Consider the following 22,617-nt stretch of genomic DNA (forward strand, 5'->3'; position numbering starts at 1 on the left):
GACACAACAGACGAGTTGGACTGTCGTAAGTTACAGATTCATTGTCGAATGATCATCACATGATCGTTACATGTCGCCAGAATCACAGCTTCAAGATGGATGCCTCACACATGCAGACTAGAAATTGCTACGCTTTATCAGATATGTAAATATCTGCCACACTTTCCTCGGAAATTATATCTGCACACCGATTGGAAATTCACCGATCAAACATCTACCTGACACCTGCTTACTGGGAATATGAATCACCTGAGTTTTGACTGGACACTTTCTGTCTGCTTGTTCATACAAAAGTGTGTTGATGTTCTGCCTGTTTTGATTGGACCATTTCATATGCTTGCTGTTACAGATTATGCATTGCCTTAATCATCGACTGCAGAAAATGCATCGCCTTTCCTTTCTGGTCGAATGTGCTTGTTATTATTATATACATATTTGCTTTTATTCGCAACCTGGCAAGTGCATCAGTTATCAGAATATAAACCCGGCTTTTTGATGTTTCTAGCTGGTATGAAATGTGTGTTTTTTCACCTGATTGGACATGTCGGAAGTCTATGATGAATAGTATACAATGGCATGAGTTAACACTTTGCTTCCTCAACAGTATGAGTATCCTATCACTTCGTTTACAGTCTACTGCTGACTGAATGGATTCTTCAGCTTCTCTTAGACTTGATATCTCATAATAACGATACATTTTGATTTTTAACATCAGCCAGGAAGGTCGTTAGACAGGAAAACATCCTGCATTTTGTATTCTGTATAAGGAGGGGTGTTTGGGACTTATGATATTATAACTGTTTTGATAGATACATCATTGCACTGCAACGTTTGAGATAGCACATGTAAAAGGGATACAAAATTGAATTATTTGGTAATAATAAAAACTTCCCACATCCTGTAACAATACTGTTGTAGGAAATAGTCCTCATTGATTTTGTTTCAGAGATGTATGGCTGGGGAGGGGTGGGGGGGGGGGGTGGAGGGGGGGGGTTATGTTGTAATTTATGGTAAATTTGTTGTAAACAGGAAGGATAATGGAGAAATGTTGATTGTTTATAAACCAAAGTTTGTTGTGTTCTGGTCACCATGTCTAGAATGTTGTAATATCATTTAATGTTTTCATCTTATAGACATCTTTACATTTATGTATTTTTTTTTAAAAGTTATTTTAAACATTTCATCATGTTCATTAGCTAGTAGTAATTTAACTTGTGTTATGTTTTTCTTGTTTTAAAAGATAAATGTTTGCTGCCAATATTTTTACATGCACATATATAAGTACATTTGTTTAAAAATACTAGTATTCCACTTATGTGCACATCTACCAATGATTATCATTGTTTGTCTATTAAAGAGTTTATTTTTTTATCATTTTTTTATAAATATTTTTGTCAAATGAATTGTATCATTCATTAGAAATATGGATACATTTAACTGGTTATGGTTTTTCTTAAAAAAAGTCTCTGTTTCCTGACTTGCTGAATCTTGTGCTGGGAAAGAAATAAGAAATGGAAATTTAGCTGATTTTTATTTTTACGAAAGATTTGTCTGTCCGTGCTTTGTCCTATATCTTAGACAGGATTAGATACAGAATTTTCTTCTACTGCTAGAAAAATGTTGGCATGGTATTTTTTGTATATTTTCATATGGGTTGTCACCATGCCTGTATTAACTTGAATATAGTATTACATGCAATATTATAATAAAAAAACTATAGAAAAGTATCAATTTTGAAAGTAAAATAATTTTATCAGCGTTAATTAGAAATCTACATTAAATTATTTCAGTTAATGAGCTTAATTATTTTAACATATATCAGTAGACTATATAAAGTTGAAATTAGTTGTTTCAACACTGTACTCAGAGTAGTTTGTGGGCGTTATGCAGATTTCATTGTTTTCAAATTTGCTGCGAGAATTTTGTTTCCTGTTTTTATTTACTGCCAATCAAACAAGTAAGGATTTATATAAGCTGCTTTAAGGACTTTTTGTTGAAATAAAATAATTTATTGCCACAAGTTGATGAATCACAGATTTTGTATTTCTTTATTTAAACTTTCACCTGTTGTGTTCTGACCTGAGTAATACCTGTGTGTACATTTCCAGCATCCTGCCAGTCTAACGAGTTCCAGTGTAAAAATGGCCAATGTGTTGCCAAGGAATATAAATGTGATGGGTACCAGGACTGTAATGACAATTCCGACGAGACAGACTGTGATCGTAAGTTATCTGCCCTTGCTTCTTATTATAACATTTTTTTAAAACTGATTGTTAAGTCTGTAATTATTATTGTGGAAGTTATCTCCCCTTTCCCCCACAACATGTTCACATGATAGTACATGCAAGTGTTTTTCCCTTTCCTTTCCCAACTTTCATATCAGTTTTTGATCAAAAGAATGATTACATAATTTATCTCCCCTTTCTCTTGCGACACGTAAACATGATTGTTTACTCAAATGGTGTCATTTCCCTTTTCCCAACTTCACATCAGTTTAAAGCAAAGAAGGATGTTTTAAGAAGAGTACTTTACACATGTAAAGAAATACCCAGTGTGGTCTGTTTTGTTATTTCTTCCTAGCATCAAATCGTAATATAAAATACGTGTTATCATACAAATTAAGTCATTAATTAGGATCTTGTATGTTTTTGGTTCTGTCAATTGAAAATAATTATAACTACCATAATAGTATTCTCTTATGTTTTTGTAAAGTTTTGTAATAATTAAGTTTGTTGCTGAGTGTATACAATGCATTGAATAATGAATGTTTAACTTCATCACAGCCCAGGTATACTGTTCTGAGGGTCAACACAAGTGTGATGATGATAGCTGTGTAAAACCTGATGCCTTGTGTGATGGTGTCGTAGATTGTGCTGACAGCTCAGATGAATCACCTGAAAAATGCGGAAGTTTGTATATATTTCTGTTCTACAGCAGCTCTGTGAAATTAAATTGGGTACACCGTGTATAGAGTCTCAGCTATGATGTAATTGACAGATTTCAAAAGAATAGATTTTCTGAAAATTTGGAAATTTTGTTTGAAGTATAGAAGCTAAAAGGATATTGGTATAACAGTAACTTGCATAGCACATCTTAAGCTTCATTTTAGAGGCATTTTATGGTGGACCAAATGTAAATACACAGTTTGAATTTTCAACTGCCACCAAAATGTGAGATTTGCATATTTTCAGCTCCAAGATGTCCTGATGCGGATGAGTTTGAATGTTCCAGTGGAGAGTGCGTGTCAACTTCCTTGCTGTGTAATAGAGTCCGTGACTGTGTTGATGGCTCTGATGAAGTCTTCACTATCTGTGGTCAGTATTATCAATTTAAGTTCACCTACACATACTTGCTAACTGTTGAACTATACCTGTCTATACTCATTAGCTGTTGAACTTTATGCCTATACTCATTAACTTTTGAACTTTACCTGTCTATACTCATTAACTGTTGAACTTTACCTGTCTATACTCATTAACTGTTGAACTTTACCTGTCTATACTCATTAACTTTTGAACTTTACCTGTCTATACTCATTAACTGTTGAACTTTACCTGTCTATACTCATTAACTGTTGAACTTTACCTGTCTGTACTCATTAACTGTTGAACTTTACCTGTCTATACTCATTAACTGTTGAACTTTACCTGTCTATACTCATTAACTGTTGAACTTTACCTGTCTATACTCATTAACTGTTGAACTTTACCTGTCTATACTCATTAACTGTTGAACTTTACCTGTCTATACTCATTAACTGTTGAACTTTACCTGTCTGTACTCATTAACTGTTGAACTTTACCTGTCTGTATTCATTAACTGTTGAACTTTACCTGTCTGTACTCATAATTTGTCTTTTGTTGTAGGTCCTCTAGTCACGCTCACTTCCCTCAATCCATTAGTAACCGTTGATGAGGGTGCAGTGGCTGAACTGGAATGTGTTGCCGAGGGCAATGTGGATGTGGAACTAACATGGACAAGACCATTAGGGGTACTATACTGAAATTATATTGTCAAGCGAAGTGTGTAATTTACAATGTCAGATAGCTATAATTATCTTTGTACTGCTAAATACAAAACACTAGACAAGGATTTTGAAAATGTGGAATAGAAATAATTATTTTGAAATGATTTTATTTTTTGAATGATAGAAATGAAGAGATTTTTTAATCTTTCAACACAGTAGAGGTGAGATATAGGGATTGCTACCCAATGAGAAAAATTATTAAGGTAGCAAACATGCCAAATGTTTGCAACTTAAACATCTTTCCCAATCATTGACATCCCCCATCTCTAGGGTGATTGATTATTTTTCTCACTCTCGGCTTACTTTCTAAGGTATTTTTTTTTGTTGGCCCTGTGCTTTGCATTGTTGATGTGGCATCATCGACAGGAAAGGGGGAATCCCCTATCTCAACCCTAAAGTGAGGCTAATAAAATCTTGTTAATTAATAATCTTTCCCCGAGGGTTGAGATCACCCTATCTCAGCCTTAAAGGGGTGAATGATTATTTTTTTCCTTACCTGTCTTCCTGGTTGGAGTATAAGATGAAGTGTATTGTGTGCTGACAAGAACCAATGGATGGCATATGAATCGTGACTAGGCCAGTACTTCAGACAATTCATGCAGTATGATTTAATCTTACATCAAATATAACTAAGTGTACATGTCAATAAAATGTCAAATAAAAGTTATATACTTGATATTTAATATATATTTTCATTAATAAGTTGTGGATGAAGATGTGTTTCAAGCTTGATGATAACACTGGATTGACAGTTTTGAGGATAAAATGATTTCAGTAGCAGATGAAGTAGTGTATGTGCATGGCCTCATAAAAGTTCCACTTCATGGTTATGTCAGTGACTTGAGTCAAATTGTTTTCAGAATGTGCAAAGAGCACTTGTAGCTTGTCTCAACCTTAGGGTGAGACAACGAAATCTCACACAGCGAAAAAGTGTGTATTTTTCTGTCCAGGGTAAGAGGGAAAAGAATCTCGCGCCAGTGAAATAAGTGGATATACCTATCCACAGGTAGCAAAAAAAGATTGAATTTGTTTGAGTCAAAATGGAAAAAAATAAAAATAAATAAATAAATGAAAACAAGATGTAAAGACAATAGAAATATATAGTAGACACTATATTTGAGGTATTTGCTTACATTCTTGTGATGTAATATTATGTGTTTTTCAGGAAATGCCAAGTGCAGCAACCATTCAGAATGGTCGCTTAATAATACCGTTTGTGGAACGAATAGATGCCGGAAACTATTTATGTAGTGCCGTCGATCAAACTGGAATCACGCCTGTCTCTACCACTCTGGCTGTCAACTCACGGTTTCCTATCGACTATGTTGTTACTCTGACCATCCGACAGAGCCAGCTTATTCTCAATGAAGGGGAGACAGCTGTTTTTGACTGTTCTTCCTCTGATCCAGACATACCAATCGTCTGGACAAGGGGCAGTCAGGTAAAGGAGGTTAAGGGAAAGACTGTAGTATGTAGATTTACCCCAATTTTGTCCCTATTACTTTAAGGAAACAAAAAGATCACAAGATTTTATCAATGAATATTGTTTGTGTATAAGACAATTACTGGTAATCTAATTGTACATTTGTAATACCAACCTGGTACTGCTTACAGATTTACTTACACGTTATTTACTGTCGGCCATTTTTGTACATCACACGTCCTTACAGATTTACTTACACGTTATTTACCGTCGGCCATTGTTGTACATCACACGGTCTGACAGTTCTACTTACACGTTATTTACCGTCGGCCATTGTTGTACATCACACGGTCTGACAGTTCTACTTACACGTTATTTACCGTCGGCCATTGTTGTACATCACACGTCCTTACAGTATTACTTACATGTTATTTACCGTCGGCCATTGTTGTACATCACACGGTCTTACAGATTTACTTACACGTTATTTACTGTCGGCCATTTTTGTACATCACACGTGTACATCACACGGTCTTACAGATTTACTTACACGTTATTTACCGTCGGCCATTGTTGTACATCACACGGTCTTACAGATTTACTTACACGTTATTTACCGTCGGCCATTGTTGTACATCACACGTCCTTACAGTATTACTTACCGTTATTTACCGTCGGCCAATGTTGTACATCACACGGTCTTACAGATTTACTTACACGTTATTTACCGTCGGCCATTGTTGTACATCACACGGTCTTACAGATTTACTTACACGTTATTTACCGTCGGCCATTTTTGTACATCACAAGATCTGACAGTGCTACTTACACGTTATTTACCATCGGCCATTGTTGTACATCACACGGTCTTACAGTTTTACTTACACATTATTTACTGTTGGCCATTGTTGTACATCACACGGTCTGACAGTTTTACTTACACGTTATTTACCGTCGGCCATTGTTGTACATCACACGGTCTTACAGATTTACTTACACGTTATTTACCGTTGGCCATTGTTGTACATCACACGTTCTTACAGTTTTACTTACATGTTATTTACCGTCGGCTAATGTTGTACATCACACGTTCTTACATTTTATAATAGTTAAAATTTAAAAATAATAGTTAAAAGTCTGACACAGTCATGTACATGACAATTACACATATAATACAATTTAGTACAATTAACATGACGTAATTCTTTTGAACCATATTTTGCACCTTAGCTCTGCCAATACCATGTTATGTTGTTCTGGTAAGGAAACATTTAAACATTAAAAGTTTCACCATTACAGTCTCTTGGAGTTGACACTCCATCCTTTCCTTTATTGTACTTGCAGTTGATATGGGAAGTCAGATGGTCTCATATTTACTTGATATATATTCACTTATACAGTGGAAAAAACTTAATTGCTTGGAGATTGGCTGAAAACTTCTTTATTGTAATTTATGGTGTCCTCAGATAAATTTGTTCAACAGATTTTTGTCCAGTTTCTCAATTTCCCTAACAAACTATTATCATCGATGCTTTTAAATTTTCACATATTACTGGTTTAGTTTATTTTGTTTGGTTATTTATCTTCACTTCAGTTTTTTGTCAGTTAATTAACACTGAACTTTAACCTTTTCTAGGAAATGCCCGCAAAGGCCATTGTCACTGATGGCAGACTGACCATTCCAGCAGTGACCGTCGAAGATGCAGATTCGTATATCTGTGGGGTTGGAGAAATAATGGACATTGGTATCAGCGAGGCGGTGGGAGAACTTCTTGTCACTCCAGGTAAGAACAATAAAGGAATTTTATTCTACATTTCAGGATACTCTGAAAGGTCATTCAATCTGGGGTTGTCAGAGTCAAAGACTTGAAGTTAAAAGAAAATAGGTTGATTTTTGTAAATATCCAAAAGTTTGTATACTTATTATTTAAAAGCTTGCAGATATATAACAAAAAAAAAACTCTTCTGGTTTTGATTAGTAATGAAGAAATTCTAAATTATATGGTTGTATAATCTTAATAGTTATTTGTAGACTGTTCGTCATGTACTTTGTCATATGATTGAAGTTTCAAGCCTCTTTGACATGAAGTGTGTCAAGTCAGACCTACAAAATTGTATTTTGATTGCATTCAATCTTGTTTGTATTCAACCGATGAAGTTTCAGCTTTATGAAACATACCCATTCAACAATAGTAATATTGATTTTTTTTCCCTAGCGTGTCCCCCGGATAACTTTCGTTGTACTATCGGTACCTGTATTTCTGGAATATACAGATGTGATGGCTTCTCTGACTGTAGCGATAATTCAGATGAAATAAATTGTGAGTAATACACTTTAACATTGATCATTTTCACCACTGATTGAAATTTATTTTTGAAATTCATATCTGTACAATTTGTACAAATATTTTTCCTCCAACTCAAATTTCATTGGACAAATATTCTCCCAGTGTATCTACCCTTTAACTCGGAAGGGCGTTTGTCATGTACCCTGTAAATATACCCTGTAACAATTATACATCATGTTGTGTTGTCAGGTGGGGAGGGGGTTTGTCATGTTCCCTGTATAAACACCCTGTAACAATTATACATCCTGTTGTGTTGCTAGGTCCGGAGGGTCCTTGCCCTGCAGGACAGTACCTGTGTGATGATGACAGCTGTGTAGAAGCCACACAGTGTGACGGCAATCGCGAGTGCCCAGATAGTTCCGACGAGTTCCCAGTGAAATGCGGCGGTATGTTGGTTGATACTGTACATACTACTCCGGTTGACAGAAGTTATCAGTTGAAAAAGTAAAAATTGTATCCCTGGAGATATTTTGATTATGTTAAGAAATAAAACAAAGTTATGATATAAAATGTTGACTTTGTACATTTGAACTATTACTGTACAATATTAACCTACCTCCTGCACTCTGGGAAGATCTCATTCAGGTATCTTTAATCAGAGTTTAAGTACTCGTAGTTAAATTTTCTGTGTAATATTTACCCAATTGCAGTATATCCTGATAAGGAAATTTCTATTTTCAGGTTGTGGTGCTGGAGAGTTTATGTGTGGTGATGGTCAAAGATGTATTCAGTCTGTTCAAGTTTGTGACCGTCGGCCGGACTGTTTTGACCAGTCAGATGAACATTCCAACTGTTGTAAGTAATTGTTTTATTATGTCATGGTAATCAGATTTCAAAATAAGAAACTGACCAATCGCGAAAGAGCTGAGGTGAAGATTGCTATGCTTACCTATGCACAAGACATAATACTGTTTGTTGTCGGAAAAAAGATGTTGGACGATTTGGATGTATTATATTTTTTTGTTACAGCGTGTCGTGCTGGAGAGTTTACATGTGCTGATGGGTCTTGTATCCCTGATGACTTGAAGTGCGACAAAGAAAGAGATTGCCCTGATGGTTCTGATGAAATTAACTGTCGTAAGTATATCTAAAAAAAGTACTATGGCTGTGCTTACTTAGTCATACACGACAAGTCAAGTCCCAAAAGTGTTTAATAGAACAACGAAACATGTAGCAATATACAAATTCTGGGATGCCTTGAAATGGTTTTGTTAATAGTTCGGTGCCAGACTTTGGAAATATGGCAGCTCTGAGTTTCTGATTTTTTTGTATTTCATTGCAACAAACTTCAGCCTGTGGAAATATACTGTCTTGTTTTGTATTATATAGCTCTGTGTCCTAATGATGAATTCACCTGTGCTAATGAGATCCAGTGCTTAGACCGAAGACTCGTGTGTGATGGCTACCCAGATTGTGATGATAGATCTGATGAAACCAGTTGTCGTAAGTTTTCTTCCCTAACTGTGAACTTTGTGTAAACTGACCCAGAATTTATACAAATATGGCCTTCATTTGTTTTATACTTATAAACATATAACAAGGTTTTCCCATTCATTGAAGTATTTAAAATAAGGAACCATGTTTAGAAATACAAAGGCACAGTCTTTGAATGAAATTATAAATAAAATGTGTTCTGAAAAGACTTCTACCTTGATGAATAATTTTGACATTGACCTTCCTGTTTCAGCATGTCGTCAGGATCAGTTCCAGTGTCAAGATGGCTTTTGTGTGGAGGGCTCTTTCAAATGTGATGGAATTTCTCAGTGTGAGGATGGATCTGACGAGACTGGCTGTGGTAGGTTCCACCGACCCACAACAGGAAGTACATACATAAATCTACTTACTCTAGTTCTCTGTCTCTACTTGTGGTAGGTACCACCGACTCACAACAGGAAGTACATACATAACTCTACTTACTCTAGTTCTCTGTCTCTGACTGTGGTAGGTACCACCGACTCACAACAGGAAGTACATACATAACTCTACTTACTCTAGTTCTCTGTCTCTGACTGTGGTAGGTACCACCGACTCACAACAGGAAGTACATACATAACTCTACTTACTCTAGTTCTCTGTCTCTACTTGTGGTAGGTACCACCGACTCACAACAGGAAGTACATACATAACTCTACTTACTCTAGTTCTCTGTCTCTGACTGTGGTAGGTACCAGTTCCGACTCACAACAGGAAGTACATACATAACTCTACTTACTCTAGTTCTCTGTCTCTACTTGTGGTAGGTACCACCGACTCACAACAGGAAGTACATACATAACTCTACTTACTCTAGTTCTCTGTCTCTGACTGTGGTAGGTACCACCGACTCACAACAGGAAGTACATACATAACTCTACTTACTCTAGTTCTCCGTCTCTGGCTGTGGTAGGTACCACCGACCTACAACAGGAAGTACATACATAACTCTACTTAATCTAGTTCTCTGTCTCTGGCTGTGGTAGGTACCACCGACCCACAATAGGAAGTACATATATATCTGTACTCAATCTAGTTAACTTTCATGATTTGGTTCAATTACATAAAATGCATTAGTTTTAAGAAAGGATTTTTTTGCCCCCTTCTATTATAGGTAGTTAAGCAATAAAAAGGAGGTTTCCCTGGTGGGATCTACCTCCATTTTGAAGTATTCTTCTTTACTTTCTATTCTTCAGAATGCTTCTGTAAAATGGTAATGGAAATTTCAAAATATACACCAAAATATGAATAGATTTGATAGCACCAATCAATCAAGGATTTTTTCCACAGTTAATCATTACTCTCCCTGTTGTCCTAGCAAACATCCTCTGGATCCTGATTGTCAAAGACTTGATTTATCTTTGACAATTTTCATGGATTCAAGTTATCTTTTTGTTGTACTTCAGTTCATGTTAAATAGTTTTGAGACAATACGGGGAAATTTTATTATTTGGCTGCAGCTTGTAACGTGGATGAATTCACCTGTTCAAATGGAGACTGTATACCTGCCAACCGTGAATGTGATGGACGACCAGACTGCGAGGATGGAAGTGATGAGTCCAGCTGTCGTAAGTGTTATCATAGTTACTTGAACAAGGAAGATATCTCCATAAATACAAAAAAAAAAAAAATTACTAAAATTTTCTAAAATTTTGTTCAGAATTTTATATTATATTCATGATATTAAGTTTTGTTTGTTCATGCCTGAATATGAAATAGTTGACATCAGATTTTTTTTTCTTTTAGGTATGACATGTTGGATTCATTTTGTTAATTATCAAAAAAATATTCCTGAAATCAAATTTCATTTTTCCTTTTCTCATTCAGCATGCAAGGATGACCAGTTTACATGTTCCAATGGTGACTGTATTCCTCTAAACAGGAAGTGTGACCGACGCCCAGATTGTGAAGATGGAAGTGACGAACTCGGTTGTGGTATGTATTGATGAATGCTTGTAGAAATATCCCATGTAAAATATCAAGTATTGAGATGTTTGTTTCAAATATCTACCACCCATGTGTGTAACTGTTTACAATCCCTGTGTATAGTGTAACTGTTTACAATCCCTGTGTATAGTGTAACTGTTTACAATCCCTGTGTATAGTGTAACTGTTTACAATCCCTGTGTATAGTGTAAGTAACCGTTTACAATCAATGTGTATATCTATGACTAACATGTGTAGTTGACATTTTTTCTGCATTCAAATCTAAAGGACCACTGCCAGGTTATGTCTTTTGTGGAATCATTTGTCAGTCAATCAACTATTTGTTTAAAAGTCTGTGTTCTGAACCAATGGATGGCATTTTATAAAATTAACTGGACTGTGAGCTTTGTTTTAAGTTGGTGATTTACAACACCAATAGAAGTGTTGACCCCACAACTTTTAGCAAGTGTTGAAGAGAGGGCATTATAGATGTGGACATTTGGCCTGAAGGGCCAAGTGAGCTTATGCCGTGGCACAGCGTCCCTTGTCCGGCATCAACTTTTTCATTTAAACAACTCCTTCTCAAAAACCAGTAGACCAAATATTTTGATATTTGTCTGGTATGTTCCTAGGATGAAGCCTGGCAAAGATTACGAAAAGAAATGACGTTGACATATTTTCAAGGTCACAGGGGTCAAATTTGTTAAAACTTTTGAATGACTTCTTCTCATGAACTAAAGGGTCCGAAGGCATTATATTTGGTTGGTATAAATATACCAGGTGAGTGCTGCAGGCCCATTGAGCCTCTTGTTCACTGAGCATGATGAGACAACCACACTCATGCTACAAAGATTTTATGGCTGGTTTCAACTTTGGCCTTTAGGACTTGACCTTGACTTCAATATGAAATCAGTAAGATTCCAAAATATTATGCATAAAACTAACTGGCATTAAGAGACATTGAAGACTAGTGTTTAAGCTTTATAACCTTCAAAGCATAGGGTGATGAACACAAACGTGTTGACAATCATGCTACAAAAACAAGCACCAGACATTAGTTTCAGCAATAAAAACTTCAAAGCCTCATAGATATTTTGTGAAAAAAAAAATCTAAAAAAAAAATGACCATGATTTCTCCTTGGTAGGGATAGATATATTTCTTTATATTTAATTACTAATTATTAATATATATCTTCATATTTAAATACTAAGTATTAATATATATCTTCTTATTTAATTACTAATTATTAATATGTGTCTTAATATTTAAATACTAAGTATTAATATACTAATATAGTATATATATCTTTCTGTTTTTTTGTCTATCTGTGTGTCTGTCTTTCTCTAGGTGAATATTTTCAGCTGCAGTCTAGATATAGTGAGTACACTGGTCTAGTTTTATTTACAATTGCTTCTCGGCTGATATCATCTTTTTTCTTATCAAGTTTGTTCTTCATGCATATTTCAGATATTGAATTTTTAGAATTTTTCTTTGCATGATATGGTGGAAAGGAAACAAACTAATTTAATCAAGCTGTAAAACTGCACTCGATGGCTTGTTTCTTTAAAAAAAAATGTTTGTATTAAAAGTAAGAGAAACAATCAATGCATGTGTATTGGCTACCAGTCGCTAAAAATGAACATCAATCTTAAATATATTTGGGGGTTTATTAATGAAAGGCAAATGAAAGAACCAGACCAAGGTACAACGAAAGGGTTCAGGTTAATTTGTATACTATGTCATCATTAGGTGGCTATTCAAAAGCAGCAAAATTATAAGACAGGGGTAGAATTTTTACAAATCTGTCTTTCAATTTATCTCTTCAGTGCTGGACATTTTACAATCTTTTGCTATAAAATTTGTTCAGAACTAATAATTGTTGACTCATGAGCTAACAAATTCTGCTTTCTTTTAATTTATTCAATACTAAATTTAGATGAAAGTTGCTTATTGAATATGTGTAGTGTTTTTGAAAATTCTTCAGAATTCAAAATATGCCCATAAAAAAGGTTACACTATACATGTAAGTTACAGATGTACAGCAGATTACGTATTTTTCCTGCTGTTTAGATTATTTGTTGCCTTTCCAATAGCTGGAATTGGAAAGGATATAATTTTTTCGTGTAACTAATTCAGAAAAGGAGTAGCAATGCCAAGTTTCATTTTAGAGATACTTTGTATTGTGACTTTTAGCAAATTTATTTCATTCTCGAATTAGCAATGATCTGATCTCAAAAATTCATAATTATTAAGCATAACCTACAGTAGATTTTAAAAAATGTTTTGAAAATTGTAGGAAATATATATCAATATAAAAAAATAAAGGTATTAGCACTACTTGTGATAAATAAGTAGAAATGAGAAAGCATTGGATTTGCTTTGTTGATGAAGCATACATCCTAAAGTATTGTTGATTTTTGGAAATTCTTTACCAGGTTTTTAATGGTCATTGTATTTCTAGGTTAATTTATTGTTTGTTGACTTTTATTTTATCAGTTTGTGACGACGGAGAGTTCCGCTGTCAAAATGGAGACTGCGTCCCAGGTCCCTTCAGATGTGATGGAGTTCCACAATGTGAAGACAGCAGTGATGAGTTTAATTGCCGTATGTATTTGACAACATAAAACCTGTATTCTGAGTGACCCAAGATACCTTGATATATATTACAAGGGTAGATAACTCTACACAAAAAATCTAAATTGACCTGAGGAAATAGCGAAGTGTATTTACAGAAAAATATTCAGAGATTAATATCATATTAAGCTAGAAAAATTCCTCTCGAATCATGTTAATATTATATGTTTTTATGTTTATTATTTGAACTTCATTTACAAATTTAAGACATGCATGTATGTGTTTTTTTATGGTAAAATCTTTCTTCCATTAACTGCTGCTGGTATTTCAGTTTTTCTCGAGGTTGGTATTATCTGGACAAAAATTAAGAAATCTTGTGATCTGGTCGTGAGCTGTAGAGTCTTTTTCTGTTTTCTATAACTTGTAAATTTGCTTGTTTTCTATGTCAATATTCAGTGATATCTGTGGAATCAGAAACAATTTTTTTATTTATAAAGTTGAACAATAACAATAAATATTTGGTTCTTTGTTTCATGAAGCAAGGATTAAGAAATCTCAATTTTGTCTGTTAATTTTTCATCATGGTCTTCATATCAGGTCATGATGCAGAAAAAAGTTAAAAATGAAATTAGATATTTAAAAAACAATTTTCATAGCTGTTGGATGTAGAGCTGATGAATTCACCTGTGGAGACCAGACATGTATTCCTTTGGAAAGGCAATGTGACCGAAGACGAGACTGTGAAGATGGAACTGACGAAGACAACTGCCGTAATTATATTACTGAATATTTCTATTGGAGAATGGAATATGTTTTTGATTAAAATTTGACAATATAATGATGATTAAAGTGGGAAAGTTTTGTTGACATAATCATGTTGCATGTAAATTTGATAATTTCAGAAACTTCAATACTGTCTGTTGTGTAGAAGTGAAATGAATTTTAACTGTTTTTGTTTTAATATGTTTTCATTTTAGTATGTTACATAATTCATTTCTTTATTTAGCCTTCATTTGCTGAAATTTATTTTCATATTTTTTTCGCCTTTTTTTTATTTGAAATTCAGACATCTTATCGAAGTTGGGTGTTTGAGGTTTTAAACTTATAAATTTCATATCTATACAATTAAATACAACACGTACCTACAGGAGTGGACTGTGCTGGTGACGAGTTTACATGCGCTGATGGTTCCTGTATTCCAAGGGAAAGATATTGTGATCGAAGACGAGACTGCGAAGATGGAAGTGATGAAGTCAACTGCCGTAAGTGTACCAAGGCCTGTGGTATGTTAGAACTGTTGTATAATATGTAACATCTTGTTCTGATCATTCCAAACTATGTCATCACTTAAACCAATTCATTCCTTGTGGAATTTTGATCAAATTCCATGCAAATATACACTTTTACAAATACTTCAGATGAATTCGCGTTTCCGGGTTAAAAGATCAAGGTCATCGTTACTTTTTATAGAAATTGATGAAATATTGGTACTCAATATGCATTAGAGCCAGCAAGCTACATGTCACACATTTTTGGCTCCAAAGGGCATCTCTCTCTTTTTTTGTCTCCAAAGGGCATCTCTCTCTTTTTTTGTCTCCAAAGGGCATCTCTCTCTTTTTTTTGTCTCGAAGGGCATTTTTTTTTTTTTCTCCAAAGGGCATCTCTCCTTTTTTTGTCTCCAAAGGGCATCCCTTTTTTTGTTTTGTCTGTTATGGGCATCAGAGAGAATCACTTTTCACTTCTCATTTCTGATTTACAGCAGCTGTTGGATGTAGGGCTGACGAGTTTACCTGTTCGGACCGTACCTGTATTCCATTGAACCGTAAATGTGATCAAAGACAAGACTGTAGAGATGGAAGTGATGAAGTCAACTGTGGTAAGTATTCTGTGTTTTTACAGATACTTTTGCCTGTTCGGTGTGAACATATATTCCGGTAGATTTATCAGAGTGCATACAGTCTTAAAAAGTCTTTTCAATTTTGCTAAATTTCCTTTAAAAGTCTTGAATTTTCTTTTGGCCTGGAAAAGTGTTGAATCCTAGACAGGCTCATCACCTTGAAAAGTCCTTAAAACCTTAGATACACTGTTCGCTGTTATACATGGACAAGACTTGGAGGCAAAATGTATTTTTATCTCAAACTGATATATCCTGATAAAATTCCTGTATCAGTGCTGAATGCAGCCATGAAAAATTTGGAGCATCTGCCATTGCAAATACTGTTGATATAAATGTCTTTATTCTGTTTCATTTAAAAACTGTAATTAGAGCTTTAAAAAAAGCTTTGAAATGACTTGGATTTCAGTTTGATCAGATCTGTATGCACCTTGTTTGAATACATATAACATGTATGTTGGATGTTAACTGGTAAAGATAGCTGTTTCTTGAAAACTTATTATGTATAAGATGGATGTTGTCAGACATGATTGTGAAATAATAACTTTAAGTGTCCTAGTTACCTGGTGTTTGTCTGATGTCTGTCAAACATCCCCAGGATGCACAAAGTAACAACTTTCAAAATATTTTATTATTAGTTTCAATATATTAAGCTTAATGTGAATTGTGTAAATTGAAGTGCCAACACATCCATAGGGAGGGGTTTAAACATAGCTATTAACATTTGTGGTTTATTTTTGTGAAATAGAAAGAGATTCATGTTTATATTATATTTGAAATTCAGACTTGTAGATAATCTAGCAGTCTTCAAATCCAAAACCTCCCAATTTTTTGTACTTTTCATTAATCTGATGAAAAAAAAGCATATCTTTAAGGTGGATCTTAACTAAACCATGGTGATTGTCTTATAGATACGTATTTAAATCTTAAATGGGAAATAACCCGATCCCTTGTTGATCACTTCAGGAAAAACCATACTATTCATCAGAATGGTCCTTTTTCTAGTTAAAGTTGCATGTATGTGAAAGATTGGTGATACTAAACCTCATATAGACTTTGTGAAAAATCATTATGACGCAGTGTAATTTCTATTTTATACCTTGTTTTGTTTTTCACTTACATTGGCTTATTCCTGGTAGAAGTTACAAAGAATAGTTTGTATGTGTATATTATATAGGTATGTAGATATAGAATATATGTGAATGTATATATGACTATTCTCTCAGAATGTCGATCAGGAGAATTTAAGTGTCGTAATGGTCAATGCATTGACCAGCGACGCCGATGTAACAGGCAGTATGACTGTCAGGATGGAACCGACGAGTTTGACTGTCGTAAGTTCCTGCTGCCTAGGGCTAGTTATCTTCCTTTTATATAGCATGCTTTAGCGCTAATTACGGTGGAGACCAATATGCTGTGTATGAGGTTATTAAAAAGAGTTTTTGCTCTTAGAAATTTCTTTTTGATAATGAAATACAAATATTTTTCAATATAAAATTTATGAAACATCTTTGAATTATATATCGTAGCATAACTGAAATTGTTTTGATTTTTTTTTTTAAAGTGGGTTAGGAAGTAAATTTTTGCTTGGCATTCCAAATCTCTGCTTATGTATATATATATATATACATTGGTTTCTATTCCAAACCTTGTATACAGCATTTTTATGTGTTTATGATTTGCTATGCTGCAGAATTTTATCAACATTTTTGTTCTTATTATCATTTTACTGCACTATTAAAGGATTATTTCAGCCTATTTGGTTTGTGTATCTTGTTACATGTGGTGTGAAGGATTTTCAATTTACTTTCTGCCTGTTGCAGCCATTTTGAAAGAAGAAAACAAATATTTCATGATTTAATGTTGATTTTCTCATTGTAAAAGAAACACCATTAGGAACTTCCAGCAATTTTTACAAAGCTTAATAAAAACATGTAGGATCTCATGATGGATCTCGGCAGAAAGGATTACTCTGCTTTGTCTTAGACGAGCAAAAGTCATTAATTTGGAAATTTTGAATAAGCTTACTTCACAATCAATGAGAAATACAGTACACATATACAATCCTTTAGATATTCGGGAAAAGCTACACTACCTTTCAGCACTTACATCAGATTACATAAGTATTCTCTCTGATTGTTGTGTAATTTGGTAATTCTGTTAGTTGTGATAAACAGAATATCAAACTTTCACCCTTCATTAGAGCATTTCTATATGAATATAGACTTGTATGTATTCAGATGACTGACTTATGTAGCATTCCCTGTAGACATGTGATAATCAGCAGATTCTGGTTATCCTCCTCCCTCTCCTTGTCCTCCATATCTTTCTCCTCTCTCTCTTCTTCTCCCCCCCCCCCCCCCCCTCCTCCTCCTCCTCCTCCTCCTCTTCTTCTTCTTCTTCTTCTTCTTCTTCTTCTTCTTCTTCTTCTTCTTCTTCTTCTTCTTCTTCTTCTTCTTCTTCTTCTTCTTCTTCTTCTTCTTCTTCTTCTTCTTCTTCTTCATCTTCTTCTTCATCTTCTTCTTCTTCTTCTTCTTATTATTATTATACTGTTATTGAATTCTTTCATTACATCAGATGTATGGCCTGCCTGGTAATATTGAAATTGATTAAATTAAATGTTTAATTGTTTGTTTTTCTTTGTTGATTGGTGATAAGATGTGACATCACCGTTCGATCACCTAACAAGCCTTAAGTCATATTTCTGTCATTCCCTCTTTTAATACAAGCTGATTAAAGAATTACATTGTAATTTGTTTAATATCAAGATGCTTGGAAAAACCTGCATACTGATTGTGATTAACATACCATATCACAGTTTATTGTCTTATTGTAAGGCTTCTCTTTTGTTAAAACACTATAGCCTAATATTTCTGTAAACTTCAGCTGAGTATACATGTACAATATATAGTCAAAAGAACTTTTCAGTAAACTCAATGGCTAGTAGTGGTATACATTTTGTAATGTAAAGATGTAAACTAAGGTTTTTGAGGGAATTTATTGACCTGTATGAATAGTCAGGTACAATATTATCATACTAATCTTAATTACCTCCCCTTGCTGCGCTAACTAGTACAGATTACCTCCCTTTGCTTAGCATATTAGTACAAATTATCTCTCATTACTTCTCATGCAGATAACCTCACTGCGCAAACCATAGTATAACAGATTGCTGATCATATGGTTCAGATTACTTCCCCTTGTTCACTTCCCCTTGTTGACCATACTGGAAGAATATATCTTCTCTTTTCTGGCCTTACAGATACAAGTTGCCTCCCCTTGTTGACAGTAAAAGTATAGATTATCTCCCTTGTCTAGCTATTTATCATAGATTGATCTTGGGTTGAACGGATACATCCAGCATTAACATGTGGTTGTTTACATATTGAACGCTTGACGCGGACATTTTTTATCTTTCATTTACACTCATTGAACACTAGAGACAATAATTTTTTTTAGTATGTTACGCTCCTGAACTCATAGTAATTTTTTAGCCTTTTATGATCCTTGAGAATTCACAGTTGTTTTTGAGCATCTCTTATGTAAATGTACTGTCATCTTTTATGGAATGGAAGAGCATGATTTCTCAACTGCATATCTTAAGTATATATATTGATGGAGAGTTTTATGTAAAATATCTTCTTTCTTATCATATCTATAGGTTGTTTTTAGTTTTCTTGTTCTAAGTGTTTGTATGTAAAACATACTCATATTTTCAGGTTCTCTATATAAACATAAAGGAAGACTTCTATGGAAAAAAAAGATGCAATTTTTTTTTCTTCATTCTGAAAAGATTTTACTTTTTTGATTCAGATAAAAGAGTTGTCACATATGATTTAGTTGTATTTCTATGTGTAAAATTGTTCTTAAAGTGACATTTTGGAAAAAAAAAGAATCTTTATAATAAAATTTGTTTTGTAGATTGACAGTATTGTTCATGTTTCTCTTAGTTTTGTTCCTTCACAATTATAACCATACAAGTAATGGATGAAAATTCCATGTCAGAGTTTCCATTACAAATTTTTAAAATGTTCAGGGTAGCATGTTTATAGCTTTGTTTGTTTACTGTTGGTGGGAGTCAATTGGAAGCATTTGAGTTAAAATTTTTAATTTGAATTTAAAGTCTGTATATTAAGGTTTACACAGTCTTGAAAAAGACTGAGGTTTTTTATTTTCAAGGGAAATAACTCTATACCAAATAAAAACATTCATTGCATTACCTTGAATATAAACACAGGACAGTACTCCTCCAGTCCTGAAATGGAATTCTTCTTTGTAGTGAGATTCAAAATGGTAACCTTTATCATACACCTCGGATTTAAGTCCAGAATCACTACATGAACCATATTTAAACATGAAATAAAAATTCGTTGAATGAATTACTTCCCTTGACAATGATATGTTTCATTGAATATTTTCATAATCAGGAATACATTGCGGGGGATACAACAGGAAGTTATATTCATAATGGCCAGTCTTTTTATTCAATACTTATATATGTTTGACATTGTAGAACTCTTAATTTAGACTAGATTCTGTTTAATCAGAATTTTTTCTGCAAACAGACCATTGAGTGTTTAGTGTAGTTGAAAGACTCTTGTCTGATAAAAATCATTAATACAATATTTTGATTAAGATTAATGTGATATACATAGTAAAAAAATATGTAGATTCTCACTTTCGTCTTGTTTTTGCGTGGTCATATTCCACAGAAGACATGCTCATGTCCTTAATAATTCATCAAAATTACTATGATTGATTTTAGAATATTTTTTTTTTCTAAATTAGCAAAAGGTAAAACTAAAAGATAATGATAGTATTTGAAAAAAGTTTGTGATTCAAAATGAAGTGGAGATATGAAATGTTATTAGTTCCACTGAACTATGATGTGAACGTAGCAGGTCAGCCTCATCAAACTTAATACTTATGTGGAAGTAGTAAAATCTATAAAAACTAAATGTTTATTTTGCCTTCTGCAGCAGAGATTTTAGGATAGTATTTAAGAAATATCTGCTTTCATTTGAATGATTTCAACCTTACTACAGGGACTGGAAAGGACACAAACATGAAAAATTTCCTAATTTGTCTTTGATGTTGATTTTCATGAAATTTTTATATACTTGAACGGAAAGCAAGACATGTTTGTTTACCAAAATCTGAAAATTAAAACCCCCAAAGTTTTACGAAGAAGGTAATATATGCCAGAATGACATTGTATGTTGTTTGTTCCAGTGGTGCCAATCACTGTCACCGTTACACCTCCTGTGCTTATGGTGAGGGAGGGAGCACAGGCAGAGTTCTTCTGTCAAGCTTCAGGACGACCACGATTACAGGTCCGATGGAGTCGCAGCGGAAATCTGGTATGGAGTTAATAATGTTATGATGTTGGTGTTTTTTATAACATGTTTATGTAAAAAGTGCAAGTTACCCTGGTGTATCTGTTTATTTTGTTTGTTCTTGTTTGTGTTTATGAGTAGAATGTGAGAAAGGTACTTTGATGGCTCTAATCAGTTGACGGGCTGTTAAGAATGTCATAATAATTATTATTCAGATCTAAATTAAATTGCTGATAACAATATTTTATTTTTCCAAAGCATTTCTCACTGAAGAACAGCTGATAGTAAATTACAGATCTCAGGATTGAAAAAAATTTTCAACCTTCATTCAAGTGTTGTAATAAATTTTGTATATTAATGATATAAGTATAATAGGGATTTTTTTTGTATAGTGGGAATTTCTTGTTAACAGGCACTTCCTCCCACAGCATCAGATGATCAAGGACGCCTGGTGATCCCGGAGCTTCGATTAGAGTATGCTGATGACTATATATGTTCTGTTATCGGAGTCCAGGGATCTTTTGAAGCCACAGCGAGATTGGAAGTCAGAAGAAGTAAGTCAGGACATTGCACAATGAAAAAGTAAACAGTAACATTGTTATTTATCGATATACTAAAATGTAGTACAATTGTTTCTGTGTTCAAACTCTCCCGGACGGGATCCTAATGTGGAAGGATTCTCTGTTATGGTTTGATATACTAAATCCTTGGTTGCCTTCCTTATTTTCTGTTTCTAGGTCAGAACACCTTTCTAACCAGAACTGTGATATACTAGAATTGTATATATTAAATCCTTTATTTCTTTTATTGAAGTTTGCTCTGGGTTAACACAACTTCCCGTATAGGAATGTGACCGTTATGTTTGAGTATCCCTTGGAGTTGGCCCTCGGTTAACATGCCTTCCTGTATAGGAATGTGACCGTTATGTTTGAGTTTCCCTTGAAGTTGGCCCTCGGTTAACATGCCTTCCTGTATAGGAATGTTACTGTTATGTTTGAGTATCCCTTGGAGTTGGCCCTCGGTTAACACACCTTCTGTATAGGAATGTGATCGTTATGTTTTGAGTTTTCCTTGGAGTTGGCCCTCAGTTAACATGCCTTCCTGTATAGGAATGTGACCGTTATATTTGAGTTTCCCTTGGAGTTGACCCTCGGTTAACACACCTTCCTGTATAGCAATGTTACTGTTATGTTTGAGTTTCCCTTGAAGTTGGCCTTCGGTTAACGCACCTTCCTGTGATTGTTATGTTTGATGTACCTAATCTTTTGTTGCCTCCCTTTCAGTTGGCCCTGAGCCAACTCCTGCACCAGAGGGACCCTGTGGTCCTGGAGAATCTGTGTGTCAGAATGGTCAGTGTATTCCATCAGAGTACCGTTGTGATGGAGACGATGACTGTAAAGATGGCTCCGATGAAGCATACTGCAGTAAGTTGATACATTGAAATACAATAAGTCAGACGTTTCGAATGTACAACAAACTAAAAACACTTAAGGTTTCCAGTAAATCGACCTACCTTAATATTTTGTGTCAACCCTAAACTTTTTAAGACAAAGTTTCAAAGAAGCCCTGTGAAGTTAATATCTCTCCCCTATGGAAACCCTATAAAATATATAAA

The 22,617-nt window shown here is 34.3% G+C and overlaps 1 protein-coding gene and 1 long non-coding RNA gene across 2 annotated transcripts in view; both read left to right on the forward strand.

The window, feature by feature from the left end:
* Positions 1-22,617, forward strand: part of LOC132553268 (basement membrane-specific heparan sulfate proteoglycan core protein-like) — a 153,992-nt gene that overhangs the window by 78,028 nt on the left and 53,347 nt on the right. Inside the window, exons 9-28 of the mRNA XM_060217499.1 lie at positions 2,109-2,222; positions 2,784-2,909; positions 3,192-3,314; positions 3,867-3,991; positions 5,193-5,468; positions 7,087-7,234; positions 8,059-8,184; positions 8,480-8,593; positions 8,768-8,875; positions 9,128-9,241; positions 9,486-9,593; positions 10,732-10,839; positions 11,099-11,206; positions 14,429-14,542; positions 14,921-15,034; positions 15,532-15,648; positions 16,893-17,000; positions 20,899-21,026; positions 21,415-21,556; positions 22,286-22,426. Coding sequence (XP_060073482.1) covers positions 2,109-2,222; positions 2,784-2,909; positions 3,192-3,314; positions 3,867-3,991; positions 5,193-5,468; positions 7,087-7,234; positions 8,059-8,184; positions 8,480-8,593; positions 8,768-8,875; positions 9,128-9,241; positions 9,486-9,593; positions 10,732-10,839; positions 11,099-11,206; positions 14,429-14,542; positions 14,921-15,034; positions 15,532-15,648; positions 16,893-17,000; positions 20,899-21,026; positions 21,415-21,556; positions 22,286-22,426 — 2,562 coding nt within the window. The remainder of the gene's footprint in view (positions 1-2,108; positions 2,223-2,783; positions 2,910-3,191; positions 3,315-3,866; positions 3,992-5,192; positions 5,469-7,086; positions 7,235-8,058; positions 8,185-8,479; positions 8,594-8,767; positions 8,876-9,127; positions 9,242-9,485; positions 9,594-10,731; positions 10,840-11,098; positions 11,207-14,428; positions 14,543-14,920; positions 15,035-15,531; positions 15,649-16,892; positions 17,001-20,898; positions 21,027-21,414; positions 21,557-22,285; positions 22,427-22,617) is intronic.
* On the forward strand, positions 5,382-7,749 carry LOC132553212 (uncharacterized). The gene is made up of 3 exons (XR_009554346.1): positions 5,382-5,468; positions 7,087-7,234; positions 7,667-7,749. It is a non-coding gene; the product is annotated as an uncharacterized LOC132553212 (long non-coding RNA).

The sequence above is a fragment of the Ylistrum balloti genome, unplaced genomic scaffold (assembly GCF_031769215.1).
Source record: "Ylistrum balloti isolate Yb309-2 unplaced genomic scaffold, AGI_CSIRO_Ybal_v1 Utg370312, whole genome shotgun sequence".
Lineage (NCBI taxonomy): Eukaryota > Metazoa > Mollusca > Bivalvia > Pectinida > Pectinidae > Ylistrum > Ylistrum balloti.